Here is a 21,829-nt window from a genome sequence, read left to right as displayed (position 1 = left end):
TTTTTTACAAAATTAACAGTTCAGTTTTTGTGCAAAATAAGTTCATGCTGTTTACCTATAAATATTCTGAAGTTATGCAAACGAACAGAAATTTCTTCAAACCCGTTTGAATCATTTTTTCGGCCTGGGGTTGAGCCAGATTTGAAGCGTTTTTGCTGAACCGGAACGAAACAAAGATCGGGCTAACTGGCAGAGGTTTTGTTTTCCTACATTGCAATCAATGTGGCTGCGTTTCACATTCAGATATGGGCACTGGAGCCATACAACACGATCATTGCACAGTGTCAATTATAGAAGCAGCAGCCATATATAACCTGATGTGGTGTTGCGGGTAAATCCTCGATGAAAACGAACTGCGACATCTACATAGTGTGGCGTGTACTGTTCCTCTAGGTATTCATTTCGTACATTTCGCTTTTGTTGTAGTACGATTCCCATTGGCGTTCCTTCGTTGCCTGTGTGTCTTGACATTGGTGGTCATCTGTTTAATGAATCTTTCATATGTGTTTGTACGACTGAAACCAAACCTTTAGTTGGAAGTACAGCGCTTGTGTCCCGGTTATTTATCCTTCGTCCGTTTCTGAGCTATAAGGCACACTCTGGAAAAAAAAAAGCTGAATGAAAAAGAAGTTTCAGTAGTGGTTACCGTATTTATTCTTACTTAGGCCGACCTTCCTACATAGTATTTTTTTTTTCAGAAAGATAAGTACCGGATACATTCGTTTAAGCACGGCAGATGATGGGTCCAGCCATACAAAAAGGCACACACTTCCTATCCACTTGGACTGCCAAGTACTGCGCCAATTTTTTTCTGTTGTATTTTATTTTATTATGTTTGTTTCTTTTACCTAGCTTGCTTTCATACGTGTCTCCATTGTTATTATTGACCGAGGGTCCCGTTGCAGTCTTTGACTTGGACCCTCGTCTGTATATTGTCTCCTACCCATTCATTGTGTTTAAAGAATAATAAATAGAAGCTCGTCCTCCCCCCCCCCCCCCCCCTGCGCGTGCCCTGCCCTGTGCTGTGCTCCCGTGAGACCAGGTGTGAGATGACGGTCCGTTTGCTGTCGCACAGGTGAGCGTGTGCGAGCTGCTGCCCTCCGATGGTCGCCAGCAGCGGGTCGAGCAGGTGGTGGTGTACGATCAGGGCTCGTGGTCCGTTCCCAGCGGCGATGACTCCTTCCTCGCCGTGCTGCTTGCCAAACTGGCCAGGGCTTTTCCAGGGCGTGTGGCTCTGCTTGCGGGTGAGTGTTGTTGTTACCGGGGTCTCGGAATTTCGCCGCAGCCACCAGTGTCGCTCCTCTTGATTCCTCCTCTGATCACAGGGAGAAGCGTTAAGGGGGAAGCTTTAGCTTGCAGCTCCTATCTAAATACACGGCGAAGGCGAAACCGTTTTTTTTTTTTCGGCGACCGCAACACCGAATTTGGTGCAGTTTGTAAACTCGAAAGAAAAGAACCTAGTGACTGTTTGAAGCGGATTTTTATTTAGGTCGTCAGTATTACGTAAAAATTGTTTCAAATTGCAAATTTTCAGAAATCAAATTTAGTTTATAAGTCTATCAAAGCATTGAAAAACGATATAATAATTTCGTAAACCAAAAAGTATCTCGAAAGCAAAAAAAAAAAAGAAAGATTGGTACACTGCTAATACAGCCTAACTTTACGAGGAATTTGCAATACCCTCGTAAACATTCCAAAAAACTCGCGCGACATATGAATTGATATATAAATTTTTCCTGCTTTATGTGCTCCAACGGATGCAGTTTACAAAAGTGCCATAGCTGTTTTCCGGCAGATTCTCCAGAAAATGCCAGGTCCGAAATCAGAATTCAGCTTTCAGCAGTCAGCAGAATGTAACTCTTTTTCAAATGCAACAAATCTCATTCAAATCAATCAGTCATGGGTTGTTTCATAAAAGCGATTCTGAATTTTACATGTATTTGAGAGGTATTATCGTGCCAGAGCTTAAGCTTCCTTTAAAGGGACAGTACAGAGAAAAAGTTCATCAGTTTAAACTGATAATTATTTCAAAGCGATATCTACGTCAGTTCTTCAATAGCAGGTTTATTATTAGAAAATGAAGGTCAAGGGTTCAATATTTAGAATTCGCGCCGGTGCGTCAGCTATAGTAGGTCAGTGTGACTTCACGGATTTCTAAGTATATCTTTTTTTTTTTGTATTGGCTATTGTAGCTGAGTGAAAGTTCCTGAAATTTGCGAGGTTTGATCTTTCGCCCTTTTCGAATACATATATGTCGGGCACATTTACCAGTAAACGGTTAACTAGGCCCGAGCACACGCAGTCTAAAGCCATGACGTCACGGTGATCTGTTGCGTGAACTTCAACGTGGCGTCGCCACTAGTCAAGTTTTTTTTTGGCTTACATGGCCTCCTCTCATCGCAAGGGTGGCCCGTTTTCTTTTTCGCTCGTTCTTTATTGTTGTTGTTGATGTTGATAGGTGATTAACCTACTACGGCTCAGTTTGCCCGTTTATCGATCCCTCTGAGCGCTGTCCGATATGGTGACGCAGGCGGGCTGCTGGAGTTCTCGAGCCGCCACCGGGCTCTGTGCGAGGACGGCGGCTCCCGGGGTCCTCTGACGTCCCTGTCGCAGCCCTGCCTGAGCGCCGCGGGACCGACGCGGATCCTTCCTTTCCTCTTCCTGGGCTCCCAGCGCGACGCCCAGGACCCCGAGCTGCTGGCGGCGCACAACATCTGCTACGAGCTGAACGTGAGCACCTCGTGCCCCAAGCCGGACTTCATCCCCGACGCGCACTTCCTGCGCATCCCGGTGAACGACAGCCACGCCGACAAGCTGCGGCCCCACTTCGCTCGGGCCTGCCGCTTCCTGGGTGAGTCTGTGCAGCAGCTGGGTGTGGGTTGTCTGCATGGGCGGTAATGTTCAGCTTTTAAGGTATTTCACGTAGTGTTGCGGAAGTGACTGCGTTACGTTCTGTGAAAGCACCGCTGTTTCAGAAATTTGCTTCCTGTAAGATTGCACTGCCAACAATATCTATATATAAATTAACCGAAACGTCGAATTATCCGGTCAAATTAACGAAAGATGTTTTATTTAACTCTAACCCAACTGAAAGTCCCGGCCTGTGCCCATGCAATTCTACGTGCACAAATGTTTGGTATTTCTATCCGAAAATTAACTTTCGCTGGTTAATTTGAACTTGAGTACACACGCGCCACCTTTGCGCCACCTTGGCAAAGCTTAGGGGACAATGAATGCATTTAACACATGTGCACCTATCCCCCTTCGAAAACACCTATTTTCGGCAGGCCCTAAGAGGATTTTTCAAGCATTAACAGCAGCTCACAGTGTCTGATTACGGCATTTACCCGATTCTGAAGCGCGCCTTTTTTTCTTTTTTTTACCCCTAAGAAAATACGGCCCATGACCGCGTTCGCGGCATTTGTGTGCTTTGCCGCATGACATGCCGTATTGCGCCGAAGCTCACTGTAGGAAATCGTGCGGCGAAGCCGACTTTAGAAAACCGTCCGTCACTGTGCATCACATATTGGAGCCTTGCCCATTTTTCTTGCTAAAAAGTCGTGTACGCGTTAATTTTTACTTTGTATAGGAGTGGTAATGTTTGCGTTAGTTTCCCCCTTTGGGCACATAGAAAGTCACCGCGCGTTTGATTCAGGGGCATCTTATAATCGAGCCAATACTGCCAAAGCAATCAACGTTGTGTTTGGACATTTTTTCTGCACTTGTTTAATTCGACCCACTGCATATATACGATAAATTTTCTTGTCCCGTCAAGGTTCAAAGAACGAAAGTGTGTGTGTGTGTGTGTGTGTGTGTGTGTGTGTGTGTGTGTGTGTGTGTGTGTGTGCGCGTGTGTGTGTGTGTGTGTGTGTGTGTGTGTGTGTGTGTGTGTGTGTGTGTGTGTGTGTGTGTGTGTGTGTGTGTGTGTGTGTGTGCAAGTGTAACATAAAATGTAGAGGACACACATACGAAATGTCTGATTTGCTAACATTTTTGCTAATGGGCTGGCATCAAAGGCTGGCTCACCAACCAATACATTAGCGAACCAGGCATTTCGTATATGTGTTCTCTTCTGTAATGCACTGGACTCATTGAGCTCCGAATATATAATACCGAGTGATTTATTTTAATTGAACAGGTTCTTAAAACAATATTTAACGAATGCGAGACTGCTCTTTTACTATGTGTTTCTTTGGTTTGAGAACATTAGTGCCATACCAGTCCATTCAATAATAAACTAAATTAAATTTTCAATTACTCGATTAACTGTGCACATTCCAAAGGCACGAGGGCGCTATGGGAGGCAATAATAATTCACATAATTTTAAAGCCGCTAACCATTAAGATGTCACCAAAAAGCTGCTTTTCCGCTTACATTCCGAAAGGTTGGCTGCTTGGGCAGGTTGGTGAACCATCACTGGTCACCTTCTTCCTTCCTTCAATATACCTTGCCCACTAAGAAAAGTTTTCTCTCTGAAGTAGATACCGATACTGGGCACAAGAACAGCACTGGAGACACTGGCAACACACACATACACACAGAGAAAGACCTTCATTATATGAACACATACGGACCCCATCAGCAAAATCCCAGATGTCTTATCTTCCAGTGCATATTTTTACACACTTCATTCATATTTTCTGTGACTACTCAGCTCAGATGCTATGACAAGTATTAATATGTATGGCGCACGCTTTTAGCTTCATTGCTTGCATTGTTGGTTGAACGTTCAGTCATTAACGGCCAACTGCAGTGAAATTTCGCATAGTGTTTACGAAGCCTGCTATAAGGTCATTGATATGCTTCTAGCTTTAGGTGTCTACACGATCACATGCTTTAGTGCTTTGCCACAATTGTTTTGGCCACATATAATACAAAAAATTTTATGAACTTGACCGACATGAAATTCCTCGGCAGTTGGCCTTTACCATGGTGTGCATCGTACCCATATTGACGCAGCACTTTAAGGGCACTTTTGTGTTGTCTCTGGTGCGTCTGTTTCAGACAAGGTGCGGGAATCGAGTGGGTGCGTGCTGGTGCACTGTCTGGCCGGCGTGTCACGGTCTCCAACTGTGGCGATTGCATACGTCATGCGACACTTGGGCCTCTCGTCAGACGATGCCTACCGGTGAGCTGCTGCGCACAGGCGTAATTTCTCTGTGTCAGAACTCGGTCCCGAGGTTGCCATGCACAGAGCGGTGTGAATGGCGGGCATGTCGTGACTGGTTTGCACTTGTGGCAGCAGATCCCAGAGCCGGCTAAGTTGCCCACTCTGTGGACGGCTTTGTCGCACATAGCTTACACATGCACATATTATGCACGTACGGGGCTCATATCTTTCGCTGCATATATCTAAGGAGTAGTGTGTGTACATTGGCTTAGCCAATCCAGCACTAGCTAGTTGAATTCAAGGTTTAGATTGCGTATAACTGGGTTTGCAATATGTTAGGGACCCTGCATGCTACTTAAAGGCACATTGGAGAGCAAACATGAATTACTTTCGATTAGGCTTCTTTCAAGATTGTCTTCCTTTATTTGGTGGATAAGGATTGGCTACTAGTGAATGAAACGAGCAGCAAAGTTTGTTGAATGTCTTGCACAGACCGCCACGCCAGTACGTTGCTACGGCCTCACGGATTTCAGAGTTACTTTCATGCATCTGAGTGTTTTAGAGTGCAGGACTTATTGGAACTTGTTATGTTGCACCTTTCAATGCCTTTAGAACCCAGCATAGTTCTCCGTTCATCAGTGAACTATATGAGCATGTCCCGAGCGGGTGCTGTAATAATCCGTCGCGTAGATGTAGTGCGGAAACTTGATGGTGGCATCGCTACCATTCGCTCATTTTGTGTTTTTCAAGCTTACTAAGGCTTCGCACATGCGAAGACTGACCTGTACAGTGTTACAGAAGTGTAATTTACAATTGTAGCTCAGTACAAAGGTGCACTACAAGAAAAAATATAGTGACACTACAGAGGAATACTGTTAAGTTAGGCTGTAAAGTAAGCTATGCTTCTGTACTAGTAGTTGTGCCACTCCTACCATGGTGGGGATGCTTGGTAAGCCAGGAAAGAAATGGGACGGGTGGGGATGCTCCACTGAATACGTTAGAGCACACTAACTAGGCACTGTAGTAAATCTGTACATTCTATGCATTACACTAAACTCCTGGATTCTGACAGCTGCTTGGCTTTAGTTTTTTATCAGTGACGAAGGACAACATTATATTCTAAAGGTACCGGAGACTACACCTAGCAAGTTTCTATTACTTTTCCTGTAAAGGAAAAAAGAAAACTAAAAAGAAAAAACAATGGTTTTCGGTTCAGATGGGCCACCAGTTCTGGGGTTTTCATTCGTGCATTGCCATCACTTGCAGTGCAACCAAGCTGCGTCATTTCCGAACGCACACAAGTGTCCTGTGATTTTATAAGTGGCAGCACTGTCTGTACAGTTTCCAGCATGGCGCATTGTCATGAAACAGGTATATTAGTAATACAGTCGTGAACATTTCAAGATGGATACCATCAAATTCTTCCCCATTAGGAAGTGCCCGGTTGGTGGGCAGTCGGTGTTGATAACACTGGTGTGTAAACTAAAGTAGATGCGATAGAAATGACTTATTACAGCGACTTATTACAGTGAAGCTGTGTATGCCTAGGCGAAACGCTCGCAGTCCAACCACAGAAATGCCCTTAAGCTCATACCCCATAAGCAATGGCACATATACCCATAAATGCGGCCTCCCCGTTACGATGACAGAAGAGAAGGGAAATTCTACACTAGAATGATGACCGGCAACAGAGCCAGCTGTGGAAGACGACGCTCTACACATTGATGATGATGATGCTAGTTCCTTGCACAACGGAGCCAGCTGTTGAAGAAGATAACGATGACGACGAATGCGCGAGCAGTGGCATTAGCTTGTTTGCATGGTTGCCGCCGAGAATTTCTACAGTGAAGCTATACACGCCTAGGCAAAACGCTTGTGGTCCGACCACAGAAACTCTCCGCCGGAAGGTGTGGTGCGCCATTGGCTATGCCGATAGTTTCTCTTTTGCAGCTGAACGCACGCATAGCAGTTGCTCTCAGACTTCGAAATTGGACAGCTACGCATCGTTCGTTCTCCTGAGGAGCAGCTGGCCTATGAGCAACAGCGCCGAGAGCAGGAGCAGGACAGATCTTGTCGGCGTCGCGCCAACGCCTCGGCAGAAGAGTGGGCCCACGATACAGAGCGCAAGCAGTAACGTCGGCCGATCCGGCGGCTTGCACAGCCAAGCTAGTTCACAAAGCGGTCGATATGCCACTGATGCTGTGGCTGAGCATGATTGCCAGCAGGGACGGCAGGCCGAGCATTCGGTGGTTCGGGCCCGCGAAGCAGAGCAGCGGCAATGTCAACGTCAACATAAACACTGGACACGCACATTTCAGCTTAGTTGGTTTACCATCTGTATGAGGTTCATAGGTAGTGTTTTTTGCTTTTGACATGTGCTTCCACAGAAGCTTTGTGTACTACCCCTGGTTGTGTTCAAAAATGCTTATCTAATAAGTAAGACCTTTCGTCTACATATGTAGACGAAAGGAAATGAGGGTAGAGGGAAGGAGAACTGAAACAGGTCACGATAAAGTTGTGTTTGCAAAAACGACCCCTTAGGTATTCTAGGAAAGTGTCCAGGATTAGCTTTCTGTGCTGTGACTCCATTCGTAAACTTGTCCGTTGCTGGAATCCTGCTGGACGAAGGCTGCAGGGTAGCCTGTTCACCCAGCGTTGGTGCTCAGTAAAGGCTCGGTACTCCCATAGTTGGTGTAGATGGCAGCTTGCTTTCAGGTGTTGCACCTTAAACAGCTATCGTTACAAGTGTCTGGTCTGCTTGTACAATAATGTTTACCTTTTCAGTAGAGCCAGCCTATAAAACAACTGTATATATACAAAAATTTGTACATGAAAATTTGGCTTTTGTGGAGCATTAAAGCACACGTCTCTTTTTAGAAGGCATGATATTCAACAGCTTCTTTGGATTTCTTTAATTTTCACTGTTTAACCTATGCCGTTCCTGGTTTGCTGGGTATGTACTACCAGGAAATGTTCCAGCTTATAGACCGTTTTTTCGTAGGCGCCGCCATATTGTGAGCTCAGTGGCGCCGCCTATGAGCAGCGCCATACTGGCTTGGGTGAAAGCGGTCTTTTGCATGGCAGGTATACGCTCCGCGGTCGGTACTGCCGTTTGTTTTCGCGGTCGTGCGCTCTGTTTAGTATGACGTGCGTATGCTACGTGGTAAACGGTTCTGTGAGACAGGCTGAAGTGGCTTAAGGCGTTATGGCCGGAATTTCTGCTGGCGTTGAGGTGGACGGAACACGCAGCGCGATGTGTGCGCGCATATTTGAGCCTACGATCAGCCTCGGAGATCAATTGTGTATTTCTGAATGTTCTAGTCATTAATGTGACCTTATTGCAGTATTATCCATTAATTCTAAGCTGCGGTTTAGGAGCCATGAAACATACGCGACGATCGTAACAGCGCGGGTACCGTTCTGCTACGATAGGAGCTGTGATGTTATACTTTGACAAGCGTTCAAACCGTTCGCTGCAGGTTACATTGCGTGACTACTTGGTTCGATGGATGAGGTTTTTGCCCCTGAATAACATAGTTTTGATAAGTAATAGCAGCATACCTTAGTCTGAATTAGGCTTGTCCAGCAAAGGGACTGTTTACGAACTGCGCGAGCGTCCTAAGCAGTGGTAGGTGCTGGATTACATACATCTTTGTTCTATATACCGCATGGTCCAAGCATATGGCATCAGCGGATATATATTCATAAACGTTGTGCGGCGTGACTATGCGAGGTCCTATTGCGGCGTTAGCCCGTTTTCTCTTGCTCTTGAAAGATGATGATAACCGAATTTTATTTTTGGTTGTGTTCGTTCCGTTCTCTACGACGCACTCACACGTATTACGGAAATTTTGTCCTCAAAAATAGGCATCGCATTCTTTTTATGCGATCCTTCATATATTATGGCTGCATGCAGGCCAAAAAGGCAATGCCGAAGCGCACAGCTTACATATGTATCGTGCTGGTTCACCAACCGCAGTGATCGCTGTGCTGAGCAGCGCCATCGGCCTCATGCAGGAAGGCTAGCGTAGACATATGGTAATTTGAAGCCTACAAGACTTGAAATGCGCGACAACGATGCCGGCGCACCACAAATATTTGATAGCGCCTGCAGCTTAGATGTTTCGTGGTTCGCTTAGGTTGGCCGTGCACGAGCATGAGCTCTTATGCTTTATGTTTTACTCGCTACGCCAAGCAATCAGATAGTGAGCAGATTTACCATTTCATGCTGCTAATACAGAGACACCACTTTCCTTTGTTGAATTAAAACCGATACAAGCAAAATAATTCACAACACACACACACACCGCGACTGATAATGTGCGTACACCGCGGCTGATAAAACGTGTCACATTTTTGCGCCCCCAAGAGATATTTCCGCCTACTGTAGTTACCGATGCGCCGAAAGGCTTCCCTGACGACCTTATATGAACGGACATGGCGTAAATTTCACAAAGTACCATCTAAAACAACTCGAAATCGTTCCGCAGCACGCGACAGCAATACTTTCAAGCAGCGCCGCGCCGGATCGCCCAAGCCAGAAAGGAGGAAAGGCTCTCCGCGCGCCCCATCCTCCTCGCCCGATGAAACGGTCTATATATTACAAAATTTTGATTGCTCTCTTCTGACCAATAATGTAGTGCAAATGAACACACTTTTGCTCTGTTCGCAAAGCTATAGATTGCAACATTAAACATTTTAGTATATTATCGGCCCAAGTGCACAGACCTCTTTGATCATTTTGAATGACTTTTTTGATTTTTATAAACTTCTTATATTAGGACTACCCATCCTTGGTCCATTTGGTGTATGCCGCTGCTTATGAGCCCATTCTTTGCCATTCCTCTCGAATGGGTTTGTGTAACTTTGACTATAAGAGGACAAAAACTTTAATGAAAGTATATACACGTGTTGTACTTACCTGTGCATATACGTCTCATAACCACTCTTCCCTCTACATACATCACCTTAATTACTTCTCGTGACATTGCTGACTCGACAATAAGCAGACTTGTACGCATCTCAATTTTGTTGTATAGCGTTTGTTGAACCACTTCACTTATGCTTGATCGTAGTCCAACGTTTGCATTGGATCTGCCTAGATTTTTTTCTTTATCTTGAAGCTACGTGTGCAAGAGCACATGTAGAAGTTTCTAATCATTGCGTGCAGCCCAGGGGCATGATCGAATTTCTGTACCATGTAAGGCGTTGTTTATGCTCTTTTACTGTATTATTTGTTTATGCAAACGAAGATAAAGTGGTTAGACCCTTTATTTTTTCACTACGGAGTTGAACCAGAATGGAACCATTTTTGCCGAACCGAAATGAAAACCGGAACAAAAAAAGTTTGTGTTCGACACTCTAGTGGTAGTCGGTCTATGCTGTAGCACGGCTGCTCGATCGAAACTCCTGTGCATTTCGATTGAGCGGCCATGGCTTAATTGCTAGTGAGACGAAATGGCGCATCTCGACCAGATATGCGCATAGGAATTCGATGACGAATGCGGCCCGTGACCATCAGCAGAGGCGGCGGTGAAACGAGACACGGCGCCATTCCCGACCACCTGCAAGGGCTCCTCGACAGGCCTCACTGCAAAGTTGTATATTGGAAGTTGTAAGGTGCAGTCTAGGGAAAATTTTACCGCAATAATATTTCAAATCGGTTCATTGATAGAGGAGACGGGAGGAGGGAGGGAGAGAGGGAGGGAGGGGAGGGGACGGGACGTGTTGGGCTCTGGCAGCAACTGCGTATTTCGCGACTCGGCGCAAAGGGAACTGACGATCATGGCTCAATCATGCACACAATACAGAGGACAGCGGGGAGGAAGCTGGGTTCTACTCCACCAGCAACTGCGTTCTTAGCAAGGTGGCACACGCGATGTTGAAAGCGATCGGCAGACGCTCGTTCCTTTCTGCGTGCCGTTTTTTCGCAGCTGTTTGCATTGAAGCGAAACACAGCATATACCTTGCAGACAGCAGGAAAGTCACTTCACTCGCTGTTGCTGCCATGCATGCTTATGCTAGTGTTTTCACAGCAAATTCGCGTAGTCATCGGGTGAGATGGATTCATGTTGGCTTGTACGTGCGTGACACCATGCTTGTTCATTCGGTTAGTAAGTGAATGTTTCCAAGTTTATATGGCCGGTAAAAGTACTATCCTCACTTCATATAATTGTCCACTAATTTGCTATCTCAATCTAGTCTGCCTTTCGGGCAAAACTAACTTTTTTACAAACCCTCTTTTAAGCAGAAGTGTGGGCGTCACTCCTTTTTGGACATTTTATTTCATAATATTGCAGATTCCCATATACGGCGGCTGTTGGTTAATTGCTGACATCAGTCAAGAAGAGTGTTTGGTGCAGTGCGCTTCTTACTACTGTTACTGTGCGTATTTATTGGCGCAGTTTATTAAACAGGCTGAAGCTAAAATCTCCTTTCGAATTTTGATAATTACCTATTTCCGGAAGAAGCCGACTACAGTCTGCTCACGCTCAGCTGCGGCCACCCGCATCCGTGTTGTATTTGTCGGGTCTCGCCAAGTTCGACTAGTTTTGAACATTCAGCTAGCCTCGAACCATGTGAAACTTGACTTTAGACCACACTCGCGCTTCCCAGCATGCGCTCCCTCTTGGCTGCTCCTGGTTAGACGCCTTGGCAGACTTCGCTTCGTATTGAGCTATTGATAGCACTTCAAATCCACACGTTGGATGTGGGTACCATCCGTTGGTCAAGATGGTGCAGGACAAAGCCTGTCCGAACCATGTGGCACAGCCAGTCTCCAGACTATAGCAGACGAGTGTAAGTACGCACTCAACCCCTGTCATGCGCAAAGCAAATGCTGTGCGTATGCACTACAGTTGCATGTAGATGCTGTCCGTTGTGTTGTGTAGATACTGTGGCTGCCACGGGGTGCTGCGACAAGTCCCCTGGCTCAGTGCACAGCAGCTCGCTGAGGGCAACTGTCTTTGGTGCATCGTAGGTGCCAGAATAGGAAGTAGTCGCATTTACGTGAACATCCAAAACTAAATTTGAACCGAGTGCCATGGTGATGTTCAGTCGCCAGGATAAAGTGTTGCCAACACTTTAGCCATCAACTCTTACTGTCAATCATGCAATCTTGCCTTGGTGATGCCGATGGCAAGATTGCACCTGGAGTGTCCATATAATTGCTATCGCATTAAAAGAATGCCAACCAAGAACTAAAAAACAAGGCTCAAGATTGGGAAAAAAGCTTCTGTATGGGAGCCGAAGCGTCTTTTAATTTTTCACTAAACGTGCTTTTAGTTGGCACTCTCTTTATGTGCAAGACAAGCTAACGACTAATTTTTGCAGTTGTTTGAGCAGCTATTAGCACTTAATGACCCTTTTAATAAACTTTATTTGCTTGTGTCAGTAGCTATTCGCATTTAATGACTTTTTAAATAAACTTCCTATAGCAATTTGAGTTGCTCTTCGTGTTCATGTATCTTTTGTCTATCTGTAGTCATTGCATATAGTCTAGTACATCATAGTCTAGTACATATAGTACATCACTGCACTTTGTACATTCCACATTGAAGATGGCATGAAGGATTAAGAAGCCTTGGCATGTAAAGCAAGACTAACAAGGCAGTAATACAGTCTCAGGCTCTTCTGGCAGAGAACTACTGTGAGGCATTAAAAAAAATTGGGCAAACTTCTACGATGATTGTCAACGTAAGAGAATAGTCGACTTGTAGAAAGTTATTCGCTTAATAAAGGAATGATGCAATTGAAGGCGTGTGTTTGTTGCAAACAGGGCATTTAAGTGTTGTTTCATTGCATAATTCCATAGAGAACTGAGCCATTAAGCAGCATATCTGTAAAGGTAATGGAGCTCTTGCCTGTAGCCGGCACAGGAGGAAAGGGCAGCACCACAGCATCTAAACAGCTGTGGTCAATGTTGTGAAGGCATGTCTGCAGTGTAAGCAAGTTCTGCCTTAACATTGTCAGCCGTTGCATCTTGTAGCAACCTCCGCAACAGCCTTGGATGTTCAGTGAAATTCAATGAAACATTTATTTTACTGTTGCAGATGCCATATCTAAAGCTCTCAAATTTGTGAGAACGTGCATTCACTTCAAAGGTTTTTCAATTTTCTACTTGCCCAGCAACTCGGTTGTGTGAGAGCATGTGCCCTTTGCATCTGCACCTTTGTATTTGAGGTGAAAGTACAACTACCAACTATGACCACAAAATGACCACAAAACCGCCGACGACAATGAGCCAAATAAAACTTTTCACTTTAAAAGGGAGGGAAACACAATGCAGAATAGTATGGGACAGTTTTGTGAAAGCTCAAGGTATTGCTATAAAAAAAAAACAAATTAGCTGTGCAAAGACACGTGCATTCCTACTTTGTGTACAGCATAGCAAGTCAAAGAAATTTTGTACAATCCAGCAATTGGGAAAAGAGCTCCATTCAGCTGCACCAGCTGAACAGTGGATAAACCCTTGAATGATAGCACATATACTGCGGAAAAAAAAAATTATGTCTAAACATGCAAAACACATCAAGAATAAGCATGAGCAATGCGTGATCAATATGGCTTCATTTGAAGTTTGTACAGGCAGTTCTAGTCGCATGTGAACCATAGGTGTATATTTCATTTGCTTTGTCATGCGTGTGATGTCACTGCAGCCAGAGAACTTGCATCAGTCTGTCTCCTCTGAGTGTGCTTTTAACCTTCTCAGGGTCAATGACGTAAATATACGGCGCCGCAAACAAGTTCAAAATGGTCGATGCCGTATATTTACGGTGCCATCTGTACATTTAAAAAGCGCTTCAAATTTCCTAACTTTTTCTTTTCTGTCATGTACTGCCACTATGTGGGAATACAGGGAATTTTTTTCGCATGCCTCCCTCTCTAGGTTTTAGTTGCATGGTTTGTTTTAGAGCTAGTTTGCTCCCGCACACCTATATACCACCGCTTGCGCATTGGCGCGCAGCGGCAGTGTAAGTTTTGTTCTGCAGGCTGTTTCAGCTCTTTGCACTTGCAAAACTGATGGCTATCTCATTACTAACCGCACAAAGGGCGATCGCTTGTTTCTCGCTCGTTTAGTGCTCACAGGGGTGCGCATAGGAAGGATGGCGCCGTGCATGCTTTCCGTTGCTTTTTTTTTTTGAGACTCGCGAAAACTAATTGCCTCTGTTTGGCAATAAGATAATTAGCGAAAGTTTGGCACGCGTTTTGCTTTTTTTGACCAGCACACAACCACACAGTTTTCTTGAGTGAGTGTACCTACGCAGTTCGATTACGCTGTGGATGTACATATTAGTGTAAGAGCAGGAACATTTGAGTCTTGCGAAATATTCTCGTGTGCGCATGTTCGAAGCCTTGAACTATGTGTATAACAATGCATCTAATTCTTTATTCTTATAAGTTTATTTCCTTTTTTATTATTGTTCATTATTGAAAAGTACATGTATACTAACGCAAAATATTATTTTCTCACTTTACGGTCACCCTAGAAAAATTACAGTAAATGTTTTTCAAACTAAGTCCCTAAGAAGAATTGGAATCTGCAGTAAAAAAAATAGACGCCGGGCAGTTGCATGTGGCGAAAAAAATCGACCCTCAAAGGGTTAAGAGAAAGCGAGTCGCGTGCCACACTTGTTCTTCCTCATTCTGTGTTCCTGCCTTGAACCAACTAATGATACTTGCTGACTGTCATTCAATGTTGGCTGAAGACATTTAGCCAGAAACATGGTGCTCAATACTGAAACTCTGCCATAAAGAAAATTATTTCTGGTATGTTGTGTAGTATGTTCTGGTATGTTGTTGTTATGTTGTAGTACAACTACAAGTGTATGTGCAAGCTGTTTGCTTTCCCTGGCGAAATTGCATTCTGATGACTGAAGAATAGGAAAGGAGGATGCAATTTCTAGACAAAAAATTGGCTGAAGGCTTAGCTTGGTTAAGCCTGGAAGATTGCGAAAGCAATACCCTTGGCTGCGCCTTGGTTCGGCTGATGGTGTGGACATGGTTGCCCTTTGTTAAACTTATGGCTATACATCATCCGGCATAGCGCAAGGCAGCGCGCCGACCACTGCGAGGAGCCCAGCTGTAGCCCCATTTATCCTCCTAGCGTGATGTCACACCAGCGAGCGCCCTCTCTCGGTAGCGTCGCAGCTGCGGCGCGCAAGGCTTCGCCTCCACCATCGATGCCGCAAGCTGGGGCCCCTTCTCTCGGTCTGGCGTGACGTCACACGGTCACGTGATGCGCAGCTGTGTAAGGAGGCGCCACGACCACCGATGGGCCGAAAGTGCGAGCAGTATTGCTTTCGCAATAAAAATTGGAACAACCACATCTCACTGAGCAGGTGTCGTGAGCAGAGGATCCAGAGAAGTCCAGTAGCAATAGTTACACAGAAACTGTAAAAAACAAATTAAGAAAGGAACTTGCATGCCTTGACAGACCGCAAGCCATCAAGAAAGCAGGAAATATTGACTGATGGATTGATTGAGTTATGGTGTTTAACATTCCAAGTCAACATGTTTAAATATGCCATAGTGCTGGTCTCCAGGTTTTGTCCACCCGGGCTTCAGTAAAATTTATCTATCCTTTGGTACACAACTGTTCAAGTTTAACCTGCCATGGAATGCAACTGCTGTGACCGGAAATTGAACTGATGACTTCATGCCCAACAGGATGCCATAGCCAGCGAGCCACCATAGCAGAAAATGGAAAAGAAGCAAGGAAGGAGTGAATGTGGCAGCATTAACATGGGCTTCTGGCACTCAAGAGGTGCCTCCAGGTGTGGTATGGAGGCAGTGAAGTTCAGAGCCGGTACATGGTACCTGCAGCATTGAGCCTTTGTGATGCGTCACCTCGGGACCTGTTTCTGTGGACATTGGACTCCACCTAATGTTCTCCACCCCGGGTTGCTACAGGCCCAGACTACTGCAGTGATGCCCACGTGTTCCTAGGGTCATGTCATCGCATACAAACACTCCATGTCATCCCACGGTAGCCGTCCTACATCACGAGCCTGCAGATCTGGCTGTTATGATGGTTAGGACATTGCTTGTAAGACAAACAGTGCAGTGTTAGACATTAGGCATTGTCAAAAAACTAAGGCTTATGTTTAGCCAGCATAGGCAGCCAACATATTCCTTGTAGACTCTGTACTTTGGTTAATGCTTGTTTCATGTTGTGAGGTCATAAGTATATCTTTGTCATCGCTATCCTTCTTTGTGCTTGTGTATCACACCTCTGGTGCTTTGACAGTGAAAGGGCAACTGCAGCCAATATTATGGAGTGCACCCATGTCGGTGGAGCTGGCATTGCATGTCCACAGTTGCAGTTTGGTTATGCATGCAAAATGCCACAACAGAGAGCTGTGTGTCGCTTCTGCAGAGTGATCTTAAGGACTTGCGTGCGCACTCCAAATCTGAGCCTTTAAACAGATGATTTGGCAGCCTGTGGGTGCTAGAAGTGCAAGTACTTTCACATTGGAAGTTGATGCAAAGTGTGCTCTGCATATAGCTTTAGAGCGCAGCTCTTAGATGCCCGTTCCTGTGGCGAGCGTCTGGCGTTGTCCCTCGTAACCAAGCAAGCGAGCACAGTGAACGATGAAAGCGGACACAGAGCACAGCTGGAGAGATGAAAGACTGCGATAGCGAAGAGAACACAAGGAGTAAAGCCGAAGAGGAGGGTGCAGGGGAACCACGAGGGGGAAGGCGGAGGAGAAGGGGACGGCGAAAGTGTGAGAAGAAAAGTGTAATGCTGCACAAGACTGGCTCTGTATCGACAATGGCTGCGAGATGGCACCAGAGTAGCACACGTCGTCTGTATGTGAACGAAGCGCTATACGAGTGGAGGTCTGTTTGCGACCACTGCCGCGAATTGTGCCCACGCATTACCCACGCGCTGCCTCTCGTTATCTCACAATTAGCAAGGCAGTCATGCCGCACGAGATAGATTGCCTGCACTAGGCAATATATCACAAAATAAAAATACATATAGAGCAGCGCTCTAATTTCATATTGTGGAGTATCGTAATCATCAATGAATATCTTTTGTAACTGCTGAGATGAGTGATGAAGTGTACCAGTCCATATTGTGCTACGGACTATGAAAGCTGCTAAGGTAATGAAGTTCATGCCTTTCCTAAATGCAAGCTTTGCATGAATGCACGCAAGATGCATGCATGCACATCACTCGCCGAGCACATTTACAGCAACGTGTTACCACATTAGGCATGATGACTCTACAGCTACTTAATAGCTTTCGCCCAACTCTCACATAGTACTCTTACCATGCCCCCATGTGCGAGGTACTGAGAAGCGCAGCTTGAGATCACCATGACAATTACGTTTCTTAAACCTGTCCAAATGCAGTTGTCATCAGTCCTTCCCTAACCATGTGCTTACTGCCGACCATAGTAACTTCGAGATTGTCCCTCCCCCTTTCTTCGATGTGTCAGCCTTTTGTTTTCAAGGTCAAAAATGAGCTTATGACTTCATACAGCAGTCTATCAGGTGTGAAAAGCGAAAGCGACAATGCCAGCATTCCGATGTCGTCTGGGCAGTATCACTTTGTATAGCAGGAAGGTGCAGGCCATTGTGAGTGGCCACACTTTAGTGTCAATTGTGAACATCTACATGTAGCTCCAGTGGACCGTGCTAAGTCCGGCCTTCTTGTAAAAATGACGTTGCATACCAGTTCTATCCAGGGACTTTGGATCCTGCTATATGGCCTGCGCAGCCAAGTGGTTAGCTGTGAACTTCTACAGCAATGTATTTTTCTGAACATAGTATTCTAGCTGCCTGTTATACTATATGTTCGAGGGTGTCATGTAGGAGGAGAGTGACAGCCACACAATACTGAAAACTCATTGATAAGTGCTGTTGGGGGGAAGAAAAATGGCCAACATGAACAAACGTCACAGGATCTGGTCAGGCAGCTGTTTTTGAAGTGATATTCAATTAAGTATTGAGGCTGCAGTTTGTTTCATTTGCTTGTATGGATTGGCGTCAAATTTCTCAGTGTCTTACACAACCCAGCATGGTACAATGTCTTCCCTACGTGCAAAAGGTCTCGCAACACTTATCATGGTGTGCTGATCACAGTCATAGTCTTCGATCACACACTAATGATCTTTCAATGTGAAATGGCACTGCTGCACTCTGCGTATCAATTCCTTGGCCAGTCCCCCATAGTGAGTAGGAGCCACGTATGTGATGGAAAACAGCAACGGCACTCTAGATGCCAAATCATGAGTGTATAAAATGCACCGTCACGTCTTGGGAGGAATGCTGTGCAACTTTACAACATGCATGATGACATGCAGATGAATAAATAAGCGAAGACATTTCACCGAAGTGACTACAATGCTTTCACATTCCCATACATAAGCAGTGTTAAGTGTCTGTGCCAAATCTTTTGCTTGAGTATGTATTGAGTTAGCTTTTCAATAAACGCCTGTTGGAAGCAGTGCTGTGTTTTTCGTGCTTGTTCCCATGCCTCTGTCCGGTTTGTAGCTCGCTTTTGCAAGTTTGCTATGAATTACACATTTGCCAATTGCGCTGTTGTTGACTTGCAGTTTGAAAGATATTTAGTGCCATTAAACAATACTATGGGAATGGAAGTCATGTAGGCATTATGTGCACTTCACATGAGTCACTTTATGCTGCCTAAAGAAACGACATACATATGTATGTTTACACTGGCCCTGCGTCTTTTGTGAGCTAAAGGCTAAAATGCAATGCCAATCTGCCCAAATTTATTCTATCATGCCTGACAATATTTAGTAAAGAATAAACAACTTCGTCATAAGAAATGTTAGAAACTCCTGACATTCAACGCATTTTGTTGTGTCCAGAACTTGCAATGCAATTAGATATAGCGTAGGTTAGGTTAGGTTAGATATACTTTAAATTTTACCATCACCTTTTCACCTGTATCTGTGTAGTCGTCAGAGAAACGGCTCTTTCGTAAAATGTTGTGAAGAAATTCTTAGATGTGTCTTATCTATGACATGACTCCCAGCTTCTATTATGTTAACATATTTTACTACCTGCTTTGTTGCTTCTGCCTGATATATAATACCTTAAGTCACTATAGTATCATAAAAACTATGTGACTAATTCATCTTGAATAACAGCAGCTACTAATGGCTGGTGATTGAAAATTAATGTGTATTTTTCCCATATAGACGCTGTGAATAAATATAGAAGCTGTGAAGCAAACTATAAATGGATTTGAGTTTTGTGCGTACAGAACGTGAACTGTACACAAACCCTCTTGTATGTACGTCCCATTTCGGGGCCTTCGAGGTATGAATAAATGAGATTGCTCCAAAACTACTTGCAAGTACTAAATAATTCGCAATGGAAGCACAATTGGCTACTTCTGTTGCAGTGTACTTACAACATGCCTCGTCACATGGCAGATTTGCCTTATGTAACTTGTTGCTGTCAAAAAGAAGATAGTAGCCTGCTATGGGACCACATAACTAATGCCATAAACACCAAGCTGTCTGCATTTCAAGTTTTTTCTGGCTCACGTCACACTTGGATTAATGTTACAGGAGAAGTCCAATCAAGAGGTGTCTCAAGCAGTGAGCAATGAGTCAATAATTTTCATTAGCAATGCTAATTTTCAGGCATTATCTCTACACACACCATTAATTCTGCACGCAGCGCCTGAAGCGGATGCACAATGCTCAGCATGCTCTCGTTTCATGCAGGTATGTCAAATCTAAGCGCCCCAGCATCTCGCCAAACTTCAACTTCCTTGGCCAGCTGTTGGAGTACGAGCGCGAGCTACGTGGTGAAGCTGTTCTGCGGACGGGGGGCGCCGCCAGCGCACCACTGCCGGAGGAGAGGCCCCCCGGCTGCTGCGAGGAGCCTCGGCAGCAGCCCCGCGAGGGGGAGCGGCCTCCCCCCCTTGTGCGACCTGCTTCAGACCCACGGTCAGTCGGCCCTCTGGTCCCCTCTCACGGTTTCCTGGTTTTGCATTTTACGACCTTTGCGCAGGTTACAAATGTCTGGAGTTTTCACCGTGACAATGAAACTTGCAATAAATGAAGGTGCTCCCTGTTCTGCCCACTTGCTTTTCTCCTTTCACTCATTTATCTTTTTCTCAAGTGTCTCACTGCAGAACTGTGTTTATGTACTTTGACTATCGTAGTTAACTAATCGTCTTCTGGTGCATGACTGCAGTGTTACAGAAGAGCATATAGAGTAACGGTGCTCTGTATAGGAAAAGAAGATTGGCAGTTACACCCTGGAAGGCAAAGCACTGAGAGCGGTTTAGCATTGTGCTCGAGTTTGGATGGTGTTCTAACAAAACGCCAGGGCAACATGTTGGCGCAATGGAGCAAGCGAGGCAACTGCTGCCATGCAGCGGTAAACCACACTACCACAGTTATTGGGCGTCATGCCATGCAAGGCTTACCGAGCGCCACAAGTAGACTTGCCAACTGTCCCGAATTTAGTAGGACAGTCCCAACTTTTGAATAAATGTCCCATACCCCGACCTGACTCAGTCTGGATGGCCAAATGTTCCGACCGTCACTTTTGTTTCTTACTCGACAGCAATAAATAGACCAAATTTCCTTTTTATGACGCCTGACGGCACATTTGCACATTTTGCATTGTCATAAAGAAGTTTGTTTCATTTCTTTTTTTTTACTTCTGGTTCTGTTGTGGGGCCCTACTGCTTGCAGTAGCACCATCCGTATTTGTAGCCATGTTAGTCGTGCAACTATAGTGCATCTCTTGTTTAAATTGCGACACGGTTGGACTAAAAGAAATTTGTGAAACTTTGCTGCATGTACAGACTGGCAGTTTCTTGCACTGACAACTCTCTCGTTGCCAGCCGCTCCCGTCTCCCTCCTCACCCCTACCCCTCTCTGTCCCAACTTTGTCCACCCGAGACTTGGCAGCCCTAGCCATGACTGACGTAGGCGTCGCACCTCATTGGTGCATGGGGTGAGACTAATAGAAAACGATGGGCACTTTTCACCGCCCCATAAGAGGGTCACATAGTTTTAGCTCGGTGTTTACTTTCTGCTCTGCAGGTGGAGATGTCAGATACAGGTTGATACTTAACATGTATGCACAAATGTTGATCTGAAATGTGCATTTAGTCTCCATAATCAAGTCTTCTCGGCACTTAGAACTTGCCTTCCATAATGGTCATGATATTGCTATATTTGCTTAAAATGGCAGCATGAGAGATGACAGTGGGCGTCCAGAGCTTCTTTGCAACCAAAACGTATTGTGCATCCCACCAGCTGTTGTCCTGCAAACTTTCTGGTCTCTCTGGGCATGTCAATACCTCCCTCCCTTCCACTTTATGGATAAGGATCTATGCCTGGGGTATTGAAACACCCAAAGGAGGGTCGCTGGCATATAGGAAGCGCTCATACTGTAAATAATGGACTTCTACTACTGTGAGCTACTAGCCATTGTCATCATTGTGGAAGTGACAAGGATAATGACATTCTACTCTAGCTGCTTCTAGCAGGCGTGATCATTGAAATGCCGAGAAGAGCACTTCAGCAAAGTCACATGTCTTCATTGTGAACCACTCATTGACCCATCACTACTCGAGCGTCTAGCTCACGTCAGCATTGTAGCATTCCCATTTAGTAATTGGTTGCTTATACGAATATAGACCTGCGGTACAGTACCATGCTCACTTGGAGCAGATTAATTTGTGGGGTTCGGCCTGAGATCGCGACGAAGTT

At 45.2% G+C, this 21,829-nt stretch overlaps 1 protein-coding gene across 2 annotated transcripts in view; it reads left to right on the top strand.

Annotated features, from left to right (window-relative positions):
* LOC142563905 (uncharacterized) overlaps positions 1-21,829 on the top strand; it is a 129,801-nt gene that overhangs the window by 90,890 nt on the left and 17,082 nt on the right. For both annotated transcript variants that reach the window (XM_075674606.1, XM_075674607.1), the window contains exons 4-7: positions 1,076-1,244; positions 2,531-2,851; positions 5,006-5,129; positions 19,823-20,047. In XM_075674606.1, coding sequence (XP_075530721.1) covers positions 1,076-1,244; positions 2,531-2,851; positions 5,006-5,129; positions 19,823-20,047 — 839 coding nt within the window. The remainder of the gene's footprint in view (positions 1-1,075; positions 1,245-2,530; positions 2,852-5,005; positions 5,130-19,822; positions 20,048-21,829) is intronic.

Source organism: Dermacentor variabilis, chromosome 11 (assembly GCF_050947875.1).
Source record: "Dermacentor variabilis isolate Ectoservices chromosome 11, ASM5094787v1, whole genome shotgun sequence".
Lineage (NCBI taxonomy): Eukaryota > Metazoa > Arthropoda > Arachnida > Ixodida > Ixodidae > Dermacentor > Dermacentor variabilis.
This window is presented reverse-complemented; position numbering and strand designations above follow the sequence as displayed.